This window comes from Sorex araneus, chromosome 1 (assembly GCF_027595985.1).
Source record: "Sorex araneus isolate mSorAra2 chromosome 1, mSorAra2.pri, whole genome shotgun sequence".
Classification (NCBI taxonomy): Eukaryota; Metazoa; Chordata; class Mammalia; order Eulipotyphla; family Soricidae; genus Sorex; species Sorex araneus.
The window spans coordinates 20427467-20446700 of record NC_073302.1 but is presented as its reverse complement, the minus strand read 5'-3'; the positions used below and the strand labels follow the sequence as shown (position 1 = coordinate 20446700).

The 19234-nt window shown below is 53.8% G+C and overlaps 1 protein-coding gene across 1 annotated transcript in view; it reads left to right on the top strand.

Moving 5' to 3' along the window:
* COL27A1 (collagen type XXVII alpha 1 chain) overlaps nt 1–13116 on the top strand; it is a 123688-nt gene extending 110572 nt beyond the window's left edge. The window contains exons 50-61 of the mRNA XM_055120751.1: nt 3207–3260; nt 3707–3769; nt 3932–3985; nt 4112–4147; nt 4241–4258; nt 4435–4470; nt 5250–5276; nt 5733–5798; nt 5962–6130; nt 6727–6836; nt 9580–9798; nt 11197–13116. Coding sequence (XP_054976726.1) covers nt 3207–3260; nt 3707–3769; nt 3932–3985; nt 4112–4147; nt 4241–4258; nt 4435–4470; nt 5250–5276; nt 5733–5798; nt 5962–6130; nt 6727–6836; nt 9580–9798; nt 11197–11343 — 999 coding nt within the window. The 3' untranslated portion in view covers nt 11344–13116. The remainder of the gene's footprint in view (nt 1–3206; nt 3261–3706; nt 3770–3931; nt 3986–4111; nt 4148–4240; nt 4259–4434; nt 4471–5249; nt 5277–5732; nt 5799–5961; nt 6131–6726; nt 6837–9579; nt 9799–11196) is intronic.
* Nucleotides 13117–19234: the final 6118 nt, after the last annotated feature.

The window sequence follows — 19234 nt, the reverse complement described above, 5'->3', positions numbered from 1 at the left end:
AGTATTAATTTGGAAAGGCATGTGCACACCCGTGCTCATCACAGCGCTATTTACAATATCCAGCATCTAGAAACAGCCCTGAGAAAAGTGGAGTTTGCTACAACCTGCATGGAACTAAATGGTGTCATGTTAAGCAAAATAAATCAGTGGGAGAAAGGCACTCCAGATGATCTCGTTCATGTTGTGGTGGATAAAGAAACGAAGAAAGGGAGTGGGCAGTGGCCAGTGAAAACAAACCCTTGGACCGTGACAGTAGAACCGAGGTAGGACCAACAACATTGAAAGAATTACGAAACAACCAAACCAGGGAGCTAATTGTTCCTGCGATGGAACCTTTCTGTCAACAAAAACAAGACACGCAAAAGGATGTACGAAATAGCTCAGAAGCCAGGATCAAGTGGAGTTTATGAACTAGACACTTAAAAATAAGTGTCATTCCCATGTTAGCAGACTAAGAAGAAAAATCATTTGATTATCTCCGGAGACATAGGGAAAACGTACAACAAAAAGCAACTCCACGTATGACAGAAACTCTCAACTAACTCAATCAAGGGTGGGGGAACAGCCATAACTGGATAACAAGCACAGTGAAAACCTGTAGTTAGCTCATAGTTAAAAGGGAAATTTGGTGGAATTTCTCCTGCAGCTCAGAAACAAGCCAAGCTACTTCTGTTGAATACCAAATTACATTGGTGTTCTAACCAAGGCCACCAGGCAAGAAAAGTAAATGAAGGGCATTCATTTCAAAAGAGGATTAAAAGTTTTCACTTGTCAGAAAAGTTTTCATTTGTCAGTGAAATGATTATCTATGTAGAAAATCTAGTGAAATCTACAATAAAGCTACTGAATAAGTGGATTTAGCAAGTTGGTAGGACACCACATCAATATACACAAATGTATTACAGTTCTATATACTAGCAACAAGCTGAAATTTGGAATCTAAAAAAGCATGATCTTCACGACAATTAACATATGGAATACTTAAAAATACATTTAACGATAAGTGTACATGAAACATAAACCAAAAACTACTAAGCATTAGAGGAACTGAGGAATGGCTAAATAAATGGAGGCATTTACTGTGTTCATTGGTTAAAAGACTCAATATTGTTAAGATAACAGTTTTCCTCATAACTGGTTTTTGAAGTCAATATGATCCCAATTGAAATTCCATCAAATTTTCTTGCTACCTGCTATACTATCGCCAATCTCCTTAATAAAATTAGCAAAGACTAATAAATGTACAGTAATCTCAAAAGGATAATATCACCAAGAATGCATTGTAGAACAAAGAAACAGAAATGTATACACACTATACATTCAGTTGGGTTTTGACAATGATACAGAAGCAATTTGGTGAGTACAGAGCAGTCTTACCCAGTGAGTGGTGCCAAGCAATTTGATACCTCATATTATGTATAAAAATTAACATGAACCACACAGCAAAATATAAAACCTAAAATGCTCATACTGTCAGAAGTAAAGCATGGAAGAAATGCTTTGAGACCTTGATCTAGACAAATATTTCTCAGTTAGGATCCCAAATGAGTAGTCCATTTAAAAACATTCAATAGGGGCTGGAGCAATAGCACAGTGGGTAGGGCGTTTGCCTTGCATGCGGCCGACCCGGGTTTGATTCCCAGCATCCCATATGGTCCCCCAGCACCGCCAGGAGTAATTCCTGAGTGCAGAGCCAGGAGTAACCCCTGTGCACCGCTGGGTGTGACCAAAAAAGCAAAAAAAAAAAAAATTCAATAAATTAAACTTCATCAAAATTCAAACTTAAATCTCAGAAGATTCTGTTAAGAGATTGAAACAACAAGCCATACTGAAGGATAAAATGCAAATCAACTACCTGGCCAAAAAGTTAAATCAAGAATTCATTAAAAATTCTCAAAACTCGGGGCTGGAGCGATAGTACAGCAGGTAGGGCATTTGCCTGGCACACGGCCGACTCGGGTTCGATTCTCAGCATCCCATATGGTCCCCTGAGCACCGCCAGGAATTAATTCCTGAGTGCATGAGCCAGGAGTAACCCCTGTGCATCGCCAGGTGTGACCCAAAAAGCCAAAAAAAAAAAACCTCTGAAAACTCAATACTAGGAAAACAAAGCCCAATCAAAATTCAAAGCCAAATGTATTCATAGACAACTCAAAGAAGAAGCAAATGGCAAAATACATTTATGAAAAGGAGAGCATCAATAGTCCTCAGACAAATGCTCATCAATACCACCAGATGCTCTAAGGCAATTGTTGGCATGAATATCACGATCACGATCAAGAAATCCCGTTAATCACCGATTTCTTGGGCAGGCTCAGTAACCTCTCATTTCGTCCTTTCCCTGAGATCTTAGAAGTCTATCTCAACTCGGCCCTCCCAATGATGTTGCACTGGGGACTCTTTCAGCGTGAGGGGAATGAGTTCCAGCTTGTTACTGGATTTAGCATATGAATACACCATGGGAAGCTTGCAAGGCTGTCCCATGTGGGCAGGAAACTCTCAGAAGCTTGCCAGTGTCTCCCAGAGGGAGAAGTAGGCTACAGGATATCACGCGGCTGCTTTGCGGCCGCGTGCTTCTGAGCGCTTGCTTTTAAGTCTCTCTGGATGTTGTGATGGGATTACACACTCCTGGCATGAATATATTAAAAGCTTTACCACGCTAGTGTTGGCCAGGGTACGGAGCAACTGGAACGCCCCACTTCTAACAGGAATATGACAGGGCAGTCTCCTTGGAAAACACCCAAGACCTTTCTTTCGAAGTTAAGACCTACCGAGTGAGTCAGATCTGAACCTGGCACACTGCATCCACAGCTGTGTGATTTAGAGCATATCCCTACCCTCTCTGAGCCTCGGCATCCCCACCTGGGGGAAAGGCATGCAGTGCCGCCCTGGGCTGACACAGGAGCATGCCTGAATCATGTAAGCTCTGAGAACGGGCTTACCCTCAGGGAGCGACTCCTCCACAGGAGCGGGGGAGGGTCGAGGAAAGTCTGTTGGGTCCTTTCCGACTTTCTGGACATTCCCCTCGGAAATGCTGAGTGTTCTCTAGAACATTCCTCCATGAGCTGCCCGAGGGGTGACTGAGCACCTGTCCCTCAGGCCGGCCAACCATCGGGCTTGGTCGTGCTGGGGGAGGCACCCTGGGGGAGGCGGCCAGGGGCGGCCTTGCTGGCTCCACTCCCCTTCTCACCCCATGCTCCCTGCAGGGTGACCCTGGCGAGATGGGCTTCCCGGGAGTGGCCGGCCTCTTCGGACCCAAGGTGCGCCTGCCCTGCCCCCTCCTCTTGCCGGGGTCGCGTCCACCCACCTCCCTGCTCATGCTTCTGTCCCCTTGTCCCTCGTGTGCAGCTGGGCTAGGAGAATGCTCGCCAGGACCCAGCCGGTCCCCGACATGGCTCTAAGCTCAGGGCCACACTTACTGGCTCTGTTGTCCTGGTCATTCCAGGCCTTGGTTTCCTCTTCTGTAAAATGGGCACAGTAATGCAGCGGGGAGGCTGGAGGAGGGCGCCCCCCAACACACACACACCCAGCATCCTGACACCTTCAGCAGAACCCTGGGCACTCGTGGCTCTGCCTGGCCCTCACCAAGTCCAGCCTGTCTCCGTGGGGTGGTTGAAGGCTGGCCAGCCCCCCATCCCGGGGTGGTAGGGTGGGGGCTGGGCCTCTACCCAGAACCTCCCAGGCATGTCCTTTCTGTCTCCTGCAGGGACCCTCTGGAGACATCGGCTTCAAAGGCATCCAGGGCCCTCGAGGGCCTCCGGGCCTGATGGTGAGTGCCCGCCCTCCCGGCCCGCCGGGGTCCCGAGCCTCTCTCTGCCCCGTGTCCGGCGCCCTTGCTTCTCGGCTGTGACCTGCTCCCCTCTCCCTGGGGACCCCCCCTCTCTGCGTCCGCCCATGCCGGGGCACCCAGAGCCTCTCTCTGTCTCCGCAGGGAGAGAGGGGCATCATCGGGCCCCTGGGCGGCCTCGGGCCTTCCGGACACCTGGTAGGTGCAGGGGCCGGGCACCAGGACCGCAGCGCCCTGGGCCTTCCTGGTCTCGGGCACCCCCAGTTGGGATTGGGGAGGGGGTCCCCACCGAGCTGCCTCTCACAGGGCTGTGCCTCACTGCAGGGTCCGAAGGGCGACAAGGGCAGCCGAGGGGACTTGGTAAGTGGCCGCCTGGGGGCCTGGGGAGGTGGGAGACAGAGGGGGCTGAGGCGGGGGTGGGCTCTGACCCTCTCCCCGCTTTTCTCCCTGCAGGGACTACAAGGTCCGAGGGTGAGTGGGCTGGGGGGTAAGGGCGGGCGGTACTCTGGACTGCTGGTGGCCCCAGGGACTTGGCTTCACGTGGGGGTGACGGGAACAAAGTCCCTGGGGCTCACGGTGCTTTGGGACGAGGGTGGTGGGAGCGGGCGGGGCTTTGAGCAGGCTCTCATGTGCATCTCTTCCTCCAGGGTCCCCCCGGCCCCCGAGGGCAGCCTGGCCCGCCGGTAGGTAGCTGCTCAGCGCCCGATGCCCAGGGCAGGAGCAGGGGCTGTGCCAGCAGACTCCGTCCTTGTGGGCTTGGGGTAGTCTGACTTGTAGGGGAGTGTAGACCAGCCTCAGTGGGACCGGTATCCAGACGACTGTAGACTGGCCCCAGTGGATCAGGCATCCGGGCGAGTGTGGACCAGCCCCAGTGGGATCAGTATCCAGACGAGTGTAGACCAGTCCTAGTAGATCAGGCATCTGGGCGAGTATAGACCAGCCCCAGTGGGTTTAGCATCCAGGCAAGTGTAGACCAGCTCCAGTGGGATCAGGCATCCGGGTGAGTGTAGACCAGTCCCAGTGGATCAGGCATCCGGGCGAGTATAGACCAGCCCCAGTGGGGTCAGCATCCAGACGAGTGTAGACCAGCCCCAGTGGGATCAGTAACCAGACGAGTGTAGATCAGTCCTAGTAGATCAGGCATCTGGGCGAGTGTAGACCAGCCCCAGTGGGGTTAACATCCAGGCAAGTGTAGACCAGCCCCAGTGGGTTTAGCATCCGGGCGAGTGTAGACCAGCCCCAGTGGGATCAGCATCTGGGCGAGTATAGACCAGCCCCAGTGGGGTCAGCATCCAGGAGAGTGTAGACCAGCTCCAGTGGGATCAGGCATCCGGGAGAGTGTAGACCAGCCCCAGTGGGGTCAGCATCTGGGTGGTGTAGACCAGTGTGGAACCTCTCATGCCTGAGAGGCCGGCTCTGTCGCACCCCCGCTTCAAATCCTGATCCAGCCCCTCTCTCGCAGGGCCTCCCCGGGAGCCCCATCCTCTTTGTAAGTCCAACATTTCCTGTTGCCTCTTTGGATTAAGCGGGGGCGGGGGTGGGGGAGGCCGTGACTCGGCCAGAGGGCGGTTCTGGCCTTGGGGCTGGGACCCTTGGGGTCCCTCCGGGGCGCTGGTCTGGAGGCAGCAGGAGGAGCCCTGGGGGGTGCCCAGGAAGCCTGGGCTGTCGCAGAGCCGGGGAGACCCGAGCTGGACTCAGGGCCGCATGCCGGGGCTTCCAGAACCGCCGGGACCCTCCCGCGGCCCCTGGGGGGGGGGGCAGGAGCTGACCTTGGGCTGGGAGGAGGTTTCGGGGCCCATTGCATCCTGCTCGGGGAGAAGCGACTCACTGCCGCGGGGCGCTTCCCGGGGGCCCCATCCTTCAGGGTCCGGGGGCCCCATCCTTCAGGGGCCAGGGCCGGGGGTGTGGGACACGAGCCCCGTCTTCTCCCCCCCGCCCCCCACAGCAGCAAGACGACCTGGGCGCGGCTTTCCAGACCTGGGAGGACACCCGCGGAGCACTGCAGGCAGAGGTGCGGCCAGGAGCACTCCCGTGGTCTCAGTGGCTGTCACCGCCACGGATGGCTTCGGGGAGTTTCTGGCGGAGATTCGGAACGGGCCGGGAACGGGGTGGCGGCACCGGGCTGCAGGTCGGGGCCTTACGGGCCCCCCTGGCCCTTCCTGCGCTTCCGACAGGGATTCGGCCGTGTGGACCGGCTGGTGCTGGACCAGGCCGGGGAGATCTTTAAAACCTTACACTACCTCAGCAACCTCGTCCAGAGCATTAAGACGCCCCTGGGCACCAGGGAGAACCCGGCCCGGGTCTGCCGGGACCTCATGGACTGCGAGCAGAAGATGGCGGATGGTAGGGGCAGCCCAGAGTGGCCAGAATGAAAGGAGAAGGGGTGGGGGGCAGAGTGACAGTACAGGGGGGAGGGCGCCTGCCTTGCATGTGGTCGACCCAGGTTCAACCCCCGGTGGCATCCCATACGGCCCCCAGAGCCCCACCAGGAGAGATGCCCGTGTGCCGAGCCAGGAGTCAGCCCTGAGCACTGCGGGCGTGGCCAGCCAAGTTAATAAGAAGGGCGGAAGTGGGGCCGCTGGCCTCCTCTTTCAGCTTCAGGGCCTGGGCCTCCCTGAGGAAGCTAGTGGGCGCCCAGCCTTCCTAAGCTTGGGGGGCGAAACCCATTAAGGATGACCCCCCGATGAGTTAGGAGGACTGGCTCTGTCTTTCTCGGCCTCAGTGGTCCCTTCTGTGAAATGGGCTTCTCAGGGGCAGCCCCGCTGTGTGCAGAGGGTTTGCTCCCCCTCTGGGCTCCCCAAGTCCCGTTTCTCTTCCCCCTCCCCAGCTCCATGCACAGCTGGAGCCCAGGGGATCGGGAGGCCCAGGGTCCACCTAGAGCACCAAGCCCAGGGCCCGCCCCCCACACCCCCACCAGCTGCACCCTGTACCGCCCGCAGGTACCTACTGGGTGGACCCAAACCTTGGCTGTGCCTCCGACACTATCGAAGTCTCCTGCAATTTCACGCACGGGGGCCAGACCTGTCTCAAGCCCATCACGGCCTCCAAGGTACGCCACCTGCTCCCCAAGCCGATTATCTCTCCGCCTTGTCCACCCCCACCCTGGGCTCCCTCCCGCTCAGCCCCTCACCCCCTCTCAGTCACCACCAACGCAGTGGGGCGGGTCACTGCAGCCTCATGTTGTTGCTCGCCCTCAGATGCTCCCTTCCGTGTATCTTAAAGTCCCACCCACGAGAAATCGCCCTGTGTTCTCCCTGAGAGATCACTGTGCCTCCCCCTGAGAGATCACTGTGCCTCCCCCTGAGAGATCACTGCCTCCCCCTGAGAGATCACTGTGCCTCCCCCTGAGAGATCACTGTGTCTCCCCCTGAGAGACCACTGTCTCCCCCTGAGAGATCACTGTGCCTCCCCATGAGAGATCACTGTCCCTCCCCCTGAGAGACCATTGTCTCCCCCTGAGAGATCACTGTGTCTCCCCCTGGGAGACCACTGTCTCCCCCTGAGAGATCACTGTGCCTCCCCCTGAGAGATCACTGTGCCTCCCCCTGAGAGACCACTGTGTCTCCCCCTGAGAGACCACTGTCTCCCCCTGAGAGATCACTGTGCCTCCCCCTGAGAGATCACTGTGTCTCCCCCTGAGAGACCACTGTCTCCCCCTGAGAGATCACTATGCCTCCCCCTGAGAGATCACTGTGTCTCCCCCTGAGAGACCACTGTCTCCCCCGAGAGATCACTGTGTCTCCCCCTGAGAGACCACTGTCTCCCCCTGAGAGATCACTGTGCCTCCCCCTGAGAGATCACTGTGCCTCCCCCTGAGAGATCACTGTGCCTCCCCCTGAGAGACCACTGTGCCTCCCCCTGAGAGATCACTGTGTCTCCCCCTGAGAGACCACTGTGCCTCCCCCATGTGAGATCACTGTGTCTCCCCCTGAGAGATCACTGTGTCTCCTCCATGTGAGATCACTGTGTCTCCCCCTGAGAGACCACTGTGCCTCCCCCATGTGAGATCACTGTGTCTCCCCCTGAGAGATCACTGTGTCTCCTCCATGTGAGATCACTGTGTCTCCCCCTGAGAGATCACTGTGTCTCCCCCATGTGAGATCACTGTGTCTTCCCCTGAGAGATCACTGTGCCTCCCACTGAGAGATCGCTGTGTCTCCCCCATGTGAGATCACCGTGTCTCCCTGTGAGAGATCACTGTGTCTACTCGTGAGAGATCGCTCTGCGTCTCCTGTCCCTCTCACCTCACTTCCCCATCAGGGCAGCCTCCAGTCCCATCCACACATTGGCAAATTGCATGATTTGTTCTTTTATCTGCAAAAATTTAACTGCCATTTTTCACCAAATAATCATCCTTACTCCTTTATTTTATTTTATTTTTTTGCTTTTTGGGTCACACCTGCCAATGCTCAGGGGTTATTCCTTGCTTTGCACTCAGGAATTACTCCTGGCGGTGCTCAGGACCTCCCCCTGGCTCAGGGATCACGCCTGTGGGGCTCCGTGACCCCTGTGGGCTCCTGGGGATCAAACCCAGGTCGGCCGTGTGCAGGACCCTCCCCACTGCACTGTCGCTCTGCCTCAAGGCACCGGTTTTAAAAGGAACTCCACGCAGGTCAGCGAGGGGGGCGGCAGGTCAAGGTGCTGGCCTGAGCAGCACTGGGAGTGCCGGGAGTAACCCCTGAGAGCTGCCAGGAGTGGCCCCCAAACCCAGAAACAGCATCGAGTTGCACAGAATGGCCACACTCCACTCTTTTGGGGGGAAGAGTGGCATAGAAAGATGCTCATTGGGGCTGGAGCGATAGCACAGCGGGTAGGGCATTTGCCTGGCATGCGGCCGACCCAGGTTTGATTCCCAGCATCCCATATGGTCCCCCAAGCACTGCCAGGGGTAATTCCTGAGTGCATGAGCCAGGAGTAACCCCTGTGCACTGCCAGGTGTGACCCAAAAAGCAAAAAAAAAAAAAAAAAGAAAGAAAGATGCTCACGTGCAGGTGTCTCGCTCCGTGCTGGGCTCTAGGGAGCTTGGGGCGACTCACCTGCAAACCAAGACAGGGGCCTGCGTGGGGTGTGGCCTCTCCCCCCAGGGGTCCCTCCTCTGGGCCTCGGGGCCTCGGGGCAGCCCGTCCACAGAGAGCGGGGTCCCTTCGTGCAGAGCCCTGCTCTGGCTGCCTCCCATCCCTTAGCACCCCTCAGGGGGGCGCCACGTCCCTCCCCCCCAAGAGTGGAGAGTGCAGCCAGCCCGCAGAGCAGGCTGTGGGGGTCGACACGGCTGCCCCCAGCCCCCCAAACCATAGGCCTCTGCCGGCTGCCTCCGGCTCAGAAGCCGTGGGGCTAAGCCACCGGCAGAGGGCTGAAGCCCGAGCTGACAGCTGGGTCAGCAGTATGACTGCCCTCCGGGTCACACACTCCATCCACCCCAACTTCTGGGTTGCACACTCCGCCCCACAGCGAAGCTGGGGACACAGAAAGATCCAGAAGGCTCTCCTCGCTTCCCTGGCGCTGCTAGAGTCTCTCTCAGCGGGGAAGAGCCTCTTCCTGTTCGGGCCTCTGCATCCGGCTCTAGGCCGGGAACCAGGAAGGGTCGGGGGCGCCAGGTGAGGGCAGGACCCGAAGGCTGGGCCCTGGCGAGGGGACAGGTGCCCACTTCCCTGACTTTGGGCGGGACGCACACCCGGGAGCCCGACCCCGAGAGGCTGGTGAGCGGAGGGCCTGTCCCTCCCGAGAGGGCGGCCTCGGAGTGCGGCTGGCTGGCCGCCTGTCCCCCACCTGCTTGTGTGTCTCCCCCCACCAAGGTCGAGTTCGCCGTCAGCCGGGTCCAGATGAACTTCCTGCACCTGCTCAGCTCCGAGGTGACCCAGCACATCACTATCCACTGCCTGAACCTGACCGTGTGGCCGGCGGGCACCGGGCGGGCCCCGGCCGGGCAGGCCGTGCGCTTCCGGGCCTGGAACGGGCAGGTCTTTGAGGCTGGCGGCCAGTTCCGGCCGGAGGTGTCCGTGGACGGCTGCCAGGTAAGAAGTGTGGGGCGCCCCCAGGCTGAGGCCCCCAGGTGGGAAAATCAACTTGGGTCGATTTTGCGGACCTCACCGTTTTGATCCGCTGTATAAACTTACCTTCGCGCCATCATTTTCGCAAAATTTGCCTTTTTCTACTTTCTCCTCTGAGAACTTCCCAAGGAGAAGTTCAAGGCTGGTGGAGTTTTCTGGCCTGGTAGGTCTGTTTTATATTCCAGGCTGATGGCAAGGGAATGTGTTTCTCTCTTCTCGCTGTCTCCATCTTGGCCAGGTTAATTTTTTTTCCTTGCTCATGTGTGTGTGTGTGTGTGTGTGTGTGTGTGTGTGTGTGTGTGAGAGAGAGAGAGAGAGAGAGAGATGTGTCAATTTCAGATGTCTCACTGGAATGGATTTTTTTTTTTTTTAGCTTTTTGGGTCACACCCGGCGATGCACAGGGGTTACTCCTGGCTCTGCACTCAGGAGTTACTCCTGGCGGTGCTCAGGGGACCATATGGGATGCTGAGATTCGAACCCAGGTTGGCTACGTGCAGGGCAAACGCCCTACACACTGTACTATCACTCCAGCCCCTAAAATGGATTTTTTTAATTGAGGTAGTGAGACAGAAAGCTATCAAAAAACAAAAAAAAATATTTTATAGGAGTAAATAAAATTGAGAGCATGTTAGTAGGGATGTGAGAACCTCAACTCTCATACAAAACTGCTTGGGAAAAATAATTGATACAGTCTCTCTGGATAGCAACTGTATCTATTTTATATCTGTATCTACCCATCCACCCATGCATACATCCATCTACTCATTCATCCTCCACAGATCTACCCATCCATCTATCCTACCACCCACCCACCCATAAACCCATTCGTCCACCCATGTATCCATCTACCAGACCATCCATCCATCCGTTTACCCACCCATGCATTTACCTATTCTTCCATTCATCATACATCCAACCATCTCCCCCATCCGTCTACCGGTTCATCCATTTATCTGTCCACCCATCAACCCATCAACCCATTCATCTCCATCCATCCATGCATCCATCTACCACACATCTCCTCACCCCTCGACATACCCATCCAACCATTTGTCTCTCCACCCACCACCTGCCCACTAGCCATCTGCTTATCATGATAAGCTGATGCAACTCTCCTCCTTCTGGAGTTTGTTGTAGGGAACAGAAGGGAGCCCCAGGCTCTCGCCACAGCGGTGCCCTCTGAAGGCCGGAAGCCCACCCCACGAGGACACAGACCACCCCAAGCGGGTGTTGCAGTGGAGCCCTGGGTGGCCATGCCAGCTTGTCAGCCCGGGTGGTGGGGATCCCCACACCAGGCGCCCTGGATTGATGGCATTTGTGACCGGGAGGATGGACGCGTGCTCTTGTCCTGCCCCTCTCAGGTGCAGGATGGCCGCTGGCATCAGACGCTCTTCACCTTCCGGACCCAGGACCCCCGGCAGCTGCCCATTGTCGGTGTGGACAACCTCCCTCCTGCCTCCTCAGGGAAGCGGTACCGCCTCGAAGTTGGACCTGCGTGCTTCCTCTGACCCTGACCTCCTAGCCCCTCTGGGCCTCTCGGGGGCAGGAGGACGTGGAGGAGGCAGCGCGGGAGAGCCCCCCGGGGCAGGTGGGCCCAGGAACAGTAGTAGTCCGAGGCAGACCAGGCCATTGTCTTTGCTGAGGAAGGGGTGGGAGTAGCAGGGAAAATGGGGTATTCGTGGGGTCCCGGTTCGACCCCCCAATAGACCCACCCAAGAACCAGCAACGGGCGGATCTGGGCCTGCAAGCCACTGGTGCCCGAGACCCAGGCCTGTGGTCACCCCTTCCTGCCCTCACGTCTCATCTGAGGAGCCCCACGTTCATGCCAGCTGGAGGGGAGGGGGGTCCCGGTGGGCTGGTCGCCCCCAGGGAACATTGAAGTGCAATATTGGCGAGGAGAGGTGGGAAGAAGCCAAGGGAAGACAAAAGGATCTATATTTTATTTAAACTCATTCGGAGAAGGCGGATGACGGTCCGTCTCCACCTGGGGAAAGAGGTGAGCGGGAGGAAGAGCAGCGGGGTGTGGGGGGGGGTGTGGGGCAGGAAGCCAGGGGCACCAGAGGGGGGCCGGGGAGCCCCTTGGATTGGGGGGGCGGGGAAGGCGCCCTCCACTTCCCACTGTGAAGTTGCTGGTGCTGACGATTTTCTCGTAGTGTCTGTGATTATTTTTTACAAGGGAAGAAGTAAAATCACCCTATTTAAGAATTCTGAAGGTGCTACCATATATATATATATATATATTTTTTTTTTTTTGCCACAGACTTCTTGAAGCAACATTTTTGCCATGGGGAGTCCTTCCCATCCTTCTCTCTCCCCTCCAACACACCCGTTGGGGAGGGGATTTTGGATTTTGGCCCATTTTTCTAGCCTCTCCCTTATACTCGTCAGGTAATCCGCTAACGAGCAGGGATGGAAGCGGGAACTGAGGAAAAAAAAAAAAGAAAAAGAAAAAGAAAAAAAAAAGCAAAGTTAAAAAAAAGACAAAACAAAAAAACCCTACCTGAAGCAGAAGTAGAGAGATTTAGCCTTTAACTTATGGACTGGGCGATGTTGATCCTCTAAGTCGCAGGCAAGCCTGAGCAGGCAGGACCTTGGCTTGGCCTTTCCCACGCTGGTAGGAATCGGGGCTGATGTGGGAGGGTCTCCCCCGGCCCCCCAGGGGACTGCGAGCAGCCCCCACCGGAAGGCTGCAGTTCCTGGCCTGGCGGCGGAACAGACCCGGGGCCTCACGTCGCAAAGCCACGCGCTGCCCCTCGGCCTGGGTCTCCCGTCGCCCGCCCGCCCGCTCCCCAGCGTCTTCGGCTCCCAGGGGGGGCAGTGGGAGCTGGACAGAGACTTTGGGGGTCCCCGGAGCTGCGCTCCACCTGCCCAGGAGCCCGCGCGCCCGGCGTGGCTCCTGTTGTCCTTAGGGAATTATTTTTCTAGGTGGGGATATTTTATGTGAACGTCTATGTGTGTCTTTTCCTTCCCCACGCCGTGTCTCTTTGGGAACTGCATCGGATTGCCCTTATTTAATACCTCACTTTCCAGAGACTCCCTGTTTCCCTCTCCCCCCCCCCCGCCCCCCGCTCCCCGCCCCCACCCCCGGCCCTGCGCCCACCCCGGCTGGGCACTCTTTTGTGGCAGCTGAGCCGCAGCTGGGCTCCAGGCAGCTGCCCGCCTCTGCCGGGCCTGCGTCTCGTCCTGGGGCGCGTCTGCTGTGCTCCCCAGTGTCTCTCCCCGCCTGGCGCTGTGCTAGGCCCCGGTGGGTTCCATTTCTCCCTTTCCCTCCTGGATTTTAAATAAATATTTAAAACTGAGGCAATGGAACTGCGTTGCCTGCGTGTGCTTCTTGGAACAGCATCAGGTGGTTTCCGGTTGGGCGGAAGGGTCAGGGCTGAGGCCCAGGGGATGCCCTGCAAAGGCGGTTTCCCCCCAGAAGTGGGAGGTAGTGGGGAGGGGGAGAGGCAGGAAAGAGGGACTTCCTGGGGGGGGGGGCGGTGTGACATCGAGGAGTCCAGCTTCTGCCGTGTCTTCGTCTCTTGTGACGGCACAGCAGGGCCACCCGGAATAATGCTGTGTCCATCATTTTTACACATCAGGATGCAAAGATCCCAGGGCAAGAGGCTTAGGACAGGAGCACTGGAGCGATAACACAGCGGGGAGGGCGTTTGCCTTGCACGTGGCCAACCCGGGTTCGATCCCCAGCATCCCATATGGTCCTCCGAGCACTGCCAGAAGTAATTCCTGAGTGCAGAGCCAGGAGTAACCCCTGAGCATCACTGGGTGTGACCAAAAAAGCAAAAAATATAAAAATAAGGATGGAGTGATAGCACAGCGGGTAGGGTGTTTGCCTTGCACACAGCCAACCTGGGTTCAATTCCCAGCATCCCATATGGTCCCCTGAGCACCTCCAGGGGTAATTCCTGAGTGCAGAGCCAGGAGTGACTCCTGAGTATGGCCGGGTGTGACCCAAAAAGAAAATACACACACACACACACACACACACACACATATGGAAGAAGAAAGAGAGAGAGACTAAGGACAGGGAATAAGTCTGACAGGCTGACGTGGTCAGCCCCAGTTCCACCTCAGGCAACACGGGGTCCCCAGAGCAATGTCGGGTGGCCTGGACACTCCCCAGCATCAAGTGCCTGGGCAGCACCACATCCTCATGCTCTTGCTTTAAAGCATTAGCCCAGTTGGCTGAGAATTCCCAGCAGGGTCTCCTGAGCACTGCCCGGGCAGTGCCCTCCCTGCAAATGGTCCTGCTCCGGCCAGAGGCCCGTTCCCCCGACTGTTTGTGTTTTCTTGGGGTTCTCTGATTTCCTCCTCCACCTCTGACACATGCATTGTTTCGTGGGCATGGACGTGGGGGTGAAGCGTGCACTTTCAGAAGGGTGGGAGTCCTGGTCAGGGTTAGGGGATGCTGCCTGGTTCCCTGAGCTGTGGAACAAGCTGCAGCCCTCCCTGGACCCTGAACTGGATTTAGCAGGTGGGAGAGGAACGAAGAAATCCCGAGGATGGCTAGCTCTCTTCTGACGAGTGTCTCGGTAGAAGTGTTGGGGCCGTTGTTTATTTTTTGTTTCTATTTTTTTTAAATTGAATGACTGTGAGATACTGTAATCCCATCAATGGCCAACATCCAGAGAGAGACTTAAAAGCAAGCTCTCAGAAGAGAGTGATGCCGAGAGTCTCTTGCCCGCACGCCTGGCTGTCTTCCCCGGGGCCCCTCGGAGGGGATGGGCTCCAGCTTCCCTCCCCACCCCGAGCAGAGCTCCCGGCGGCCGAAGACCACCGGAACCTAGCTACGGCCATGCTGGAGGCCCCTCTCCATAGGTTCGGACAGGCCTCACGCATGAAGGTACCGGCAGAGGAACCCAGGTGTGTGTAATCCCATCAACGGCCAACATCCAGACACTTAAAAGCAAGCTCCCAGAAGCGATATATATATTTAGCCTACTTCTCCCTCTGGGAGAAACTGGCAATCTTCTGAGAGTTTCCTGCCCACCTGGGATAGCCTTGCAAGCTCCCCATGGTGTATTCATATGCAAAATCCAGTAACAAGCTGGATCCCATTCCCCTGACCCTGAAGAGCCCCAGTGCAACATCGTTAGGAGGGCCGAGTCGAGAGACACTTCTAAGATCTCAGGGAAAGGATGAAATGAGAGGTTACTGATCCCGCCCGAGAAATCGGTGATTAATGGGATTTTGTGATTTTGTGATCGTGATATTGAATCACTGTGAGATAGACCCTTACAAAGCTGTTCATGATTAGGTTTCAGTCACACAGTGTTCCAACACCCACCCCTTCACTAGTGCACATTTCCCAACACCAGCGCCATCACCCCCCAACCCCCACACTGCCTCTATGGCAGGCACTTCTCTCCCTCTGTCTGTCTGTCTGTCTCTCTCTCCCTCTATCTCTCTCCCTCCCTCTATCTCTCTCTCTGTCTCTCTCTTTGTCCCCTCCCCCATCTTTGGGCATTATGGTTTGCAATGCAGATAACTGAGATCTTATCAGGGATTTGGCTTTACCTACTTTTAACACTCAGTTGTTGTTCTACGTGATCATTTCCAGCTATTACTGTCATACTGGTCCCTTCTCTATCTCGCCTACCCTCTTTCCCCCGCCACACACTTGTAGTTGATTCCAACCATTGACCAGTCCTTCTAGCCCCTGTTTCCCCTCATGGGCCCTTTGTTTAGAAGTCTGGTTGGGGTTTTTGTTTGCCATCAGAAATGTGCTATGGGCACTTGCTCCTACCAGCCTCTGGGAAAGTTGGTCTCTTGATATATCATCGTGCTACGTGGAACCAGACAGAAGGAAAGGGGTAGGTCCAGAATGATCTCTCTTCTCCCTGGGACTTGAAGATACATAGCAAGAGAGCCACAAAGGGCCTAAGGCAGGATAAAAGAATTAGTTCCCAGAACTAAGTTTGGGGTAGAGTTTGAGAGGGAAGACCCAGGGACTAGACAGATAGTAGAGCATGGGGGACACTTGCCTGCACTTGTCCGACCCAGGTTTAGGCATTGACATTCCCGAGAGTCCCCCGAGCACTGCCAGGAGTAATCCGAAGTGCAGAGCCAGGAGTGACCCCTGAGTCTTGCCAGGAGTGACCCAAAAACTGAAAAAACAAACAAAAGGGAGGATCCATGGCCCAGAATGATAGGACAGCTGGTAGGGCGTTTGTTTTGAAAGCTGCCCTTTGAAAACTTTGCTTTGAGTTCAATCTTAGGCACCCCATGTGGTCCCCTGAACACTGCCAAGAGTGGTGAAGAGCCCTGAGTTCAGAACCAGGCCTAACCCCTGAGCACTGCCAGGTGTTGTCCAAACCCTTTCCCAACAGGAAAGAAAGAAAGAAAGAAAGAAAGAAAGAAAGAAAGAAAGAAAGAAAGAAAGAAAGAAAGAAAGAAAGAAAGAAAGAAAGAAAGAAAGAAAGAAAGAAAGAAAGAAAGAAAGAAAGGAAGGAAGGAAGGAAGAAGGAGAGAGGGAAGGAGAAAGGAAGAGAAAGGAAGGAAAGGAAGGAAGGAAGGAAGGAAGGAAGGAAGGAAGGGAGGGAGGGAGGGAGGGAGGGAGTGGGTCCTTGGGGACCTCGGGGAAGGGAGGTATTTGCATTGGTGATGGGTGTGGTGTTGGAATTAGACCCATGTGATGGTTTTATAAATCACAGGACCCCAATACAGTAAAAAAAATGTTTATAAAATAAGAGACATCAAGAAGTTCAGGTGTTCCTTAGAAAATGTCTTTCATGGCCGAAGGAAGGGGAAAAATTATTTACCCAATACCCATCAGATAAGGGGTTAATATCTAGGATATATAAGACACTAGTAAAACTTTAAAAGAAAACATCTCCAATGCCATCAAAAAATGGGGAGAGGAAATAAACAGAAACTTCCACAAAAAAGAAATACAAATGGCCAGAAGGCACATGAAAAAATGCTCCTCATCACTAATCATCAAGGAGATGAAAATCAAAACAATAATGAGATATCATCTTACACCACAGAGACTGGCCCACATTCAAAAGAACAAGAACAACCAGTGCTGATGCGGATGTGGGGAGAAAGGGACTCTCTTTCATTGGTGGGAATGCTAGCTAGTTCAGCCTTTCTGGAAAACAATATGGACATTCCTCAAAACACTAGAAGTGCTTGCTTCCGCAGCACATACACTAAAAAACTATAAATTGAGCTTCCATATGACCCAGCAATACCACTTCTGAGAATATATCCTGGGGATGCAAAAAAAAAAAAACCAACATAGAAATGACAACTATATTTGTATATTTACTGCAGCACTGTTCACAACAGCCAGAATCTGGAAACAACCTGAGTGCCTGAAAACAGATGACTGGTTAAAGAACTTATGATACATCTACACAAAGGAATACTATGCAGCTATTAGGAAAAAAATGAAGTCATGAAATTTGTTTACAAGTAGATGGACAGGGAGAGTACCATGCTAAGTGAAATGAGTCAGAGGAAGACTATAGAATATAGAATGACTGCACTTTTTGTGGAATATAAAATAACATCGTATGACACTAACAGCCAAGGACAGTAGAGTCAAGGGCCAGGAGGACTGGTCCATGGTTGGAAGCCTGCCTCACTAGGGGGAGAAGGCAGCTGGGATGGAGAAGGGATCACTGGCAGTGATGGTTGGAGGGATCCCTCGGGGTGGGAGATGTGTGCTGAAAGTAGACAAAGGATCAAGTGTGATGGCCTCTCAGGATCTGTATTGCGAAACAGGATGCCCAAAAGTAGAGAGAGCAAGAAGGAAGGGGGCTGCCACAGAGGCAAGTAGTGGAGCGGAGTGGGGTGGCAGAAGGGATGTGGGCACATTGGTGGTGGAAACGACACACTGGTGAAGGGGTGGGTGTTCGATCATTGTAGGACTGAAACTTGGTCATGAAATCTTTGTAACTATCTCACGGTGACTCAATCATTAAAAAAAAAAGAATAAAACATTTGGGGCTGGAGCGATAGCACAGCAGGGAGGGCATTTGCCTTGCACATGGCCTTTGATTCCCAGCATCCCATAGGGTCACCCGAGCACTGCCAGGAGTAATGCCTGAGTGCAGAGCCAGGAGTAACCCCTGTGCATTGCTGGGTGTGACCCAAAAAGCCTCCCAAAAAAATAAAGCCCCCAAAAAACCAACACATTTTATTTATTTTATTTTTTTTAATTAATTTATTCTTTTATTGAATCACCATGTGGAAAGTTACAAAGCTTTCAGGTTTAAGTCTCAGTCATACAATGCTCGAACACCCATCCCTTCACCAGTACACATATTCCACCACCAAGAATCACAGTATACCTCCCCCTCCCCCCCACCTCCCCAGCCTCCCACCCCGCCTGTGTAACTGATAAATTTCACTTTACTTTCATTTTCCTTTGATTACATTCAATATTTCAACAAAAAAATCACTATTATTGTTTGGAGTTTCTCCCCCCTAAAGTCGGGCCTCTGAAAAGGAAGCATTTGATAATTCGTTTTCCATTGCTAAGAATGAAGAGATATGAGGTCGAGTGGCTGCACTAGTGGCCGCACGGTTTTGGATTTCTGTATTTTAGTATTTAAATAACTAAGTCCAAAGAAATATCTGCCGGAAATTGCATCATTGCAAACTTGTACCTCTCAGCTACTTTATATTCCACGTATTCTTTCTATGTCTGTCTCTTTCTTTCTGACTCATTTCACTCAGCATGATACTTTCCATGTTGATCCACTTATATGCAAATTTCATGACTTCATGTTTTCTGACAGCTACATAGTATTCCACTGTGTAGATGTACCAGAGTTTCTTTAACCAATCATCTGGTTTTGGGCACTCGGGTTTTTTCCAGATTGTGGCTATCGTAAACAGTGCAGCAATGAACATAGAAATGCGGATGTCATCTCTACTATACCTTTTTGCCTCTCCAGGATATATTCCCAGGAGTGGTATTGCTGGGTCAAATGGAAGCTCAATTTCTAATTTTTTGAGAATTGTCCATATTGTTTTCCAAAGGGGCTGGACCAGTCAGCATTCCCACCAGCAGTGTAGGAGGGTCCCTTTCTCCCCACATCCACGCCAACACCGGTTGCTTTTGTTTTTTGGGATGTGGGCCAGTCTCTGTGGTGTGAGATGATATCTCGTTGTTGAAAAAAAAAACACATTTTAAAATAGAAAAGAAAATGTCTTTCAACCAGTTTTATTGATAGACACATCAGTATTGTTTATTTATTTCCCTTGCTCTGTGGCCTGATCCCCTGATGTTATCAGCTCAGGTACTGGGAACAAAGTCTGGAGAGAAGATTGCACATCAGACCTGTAAACTCGCACCAATAACTTGAGCCAGCGAGGGGGCTGTGCTCAGGGAGAGGCTCAGAAGTCCACCGGAGCCCATGAGGTTACCCCAGGGGGCGGGAGGGC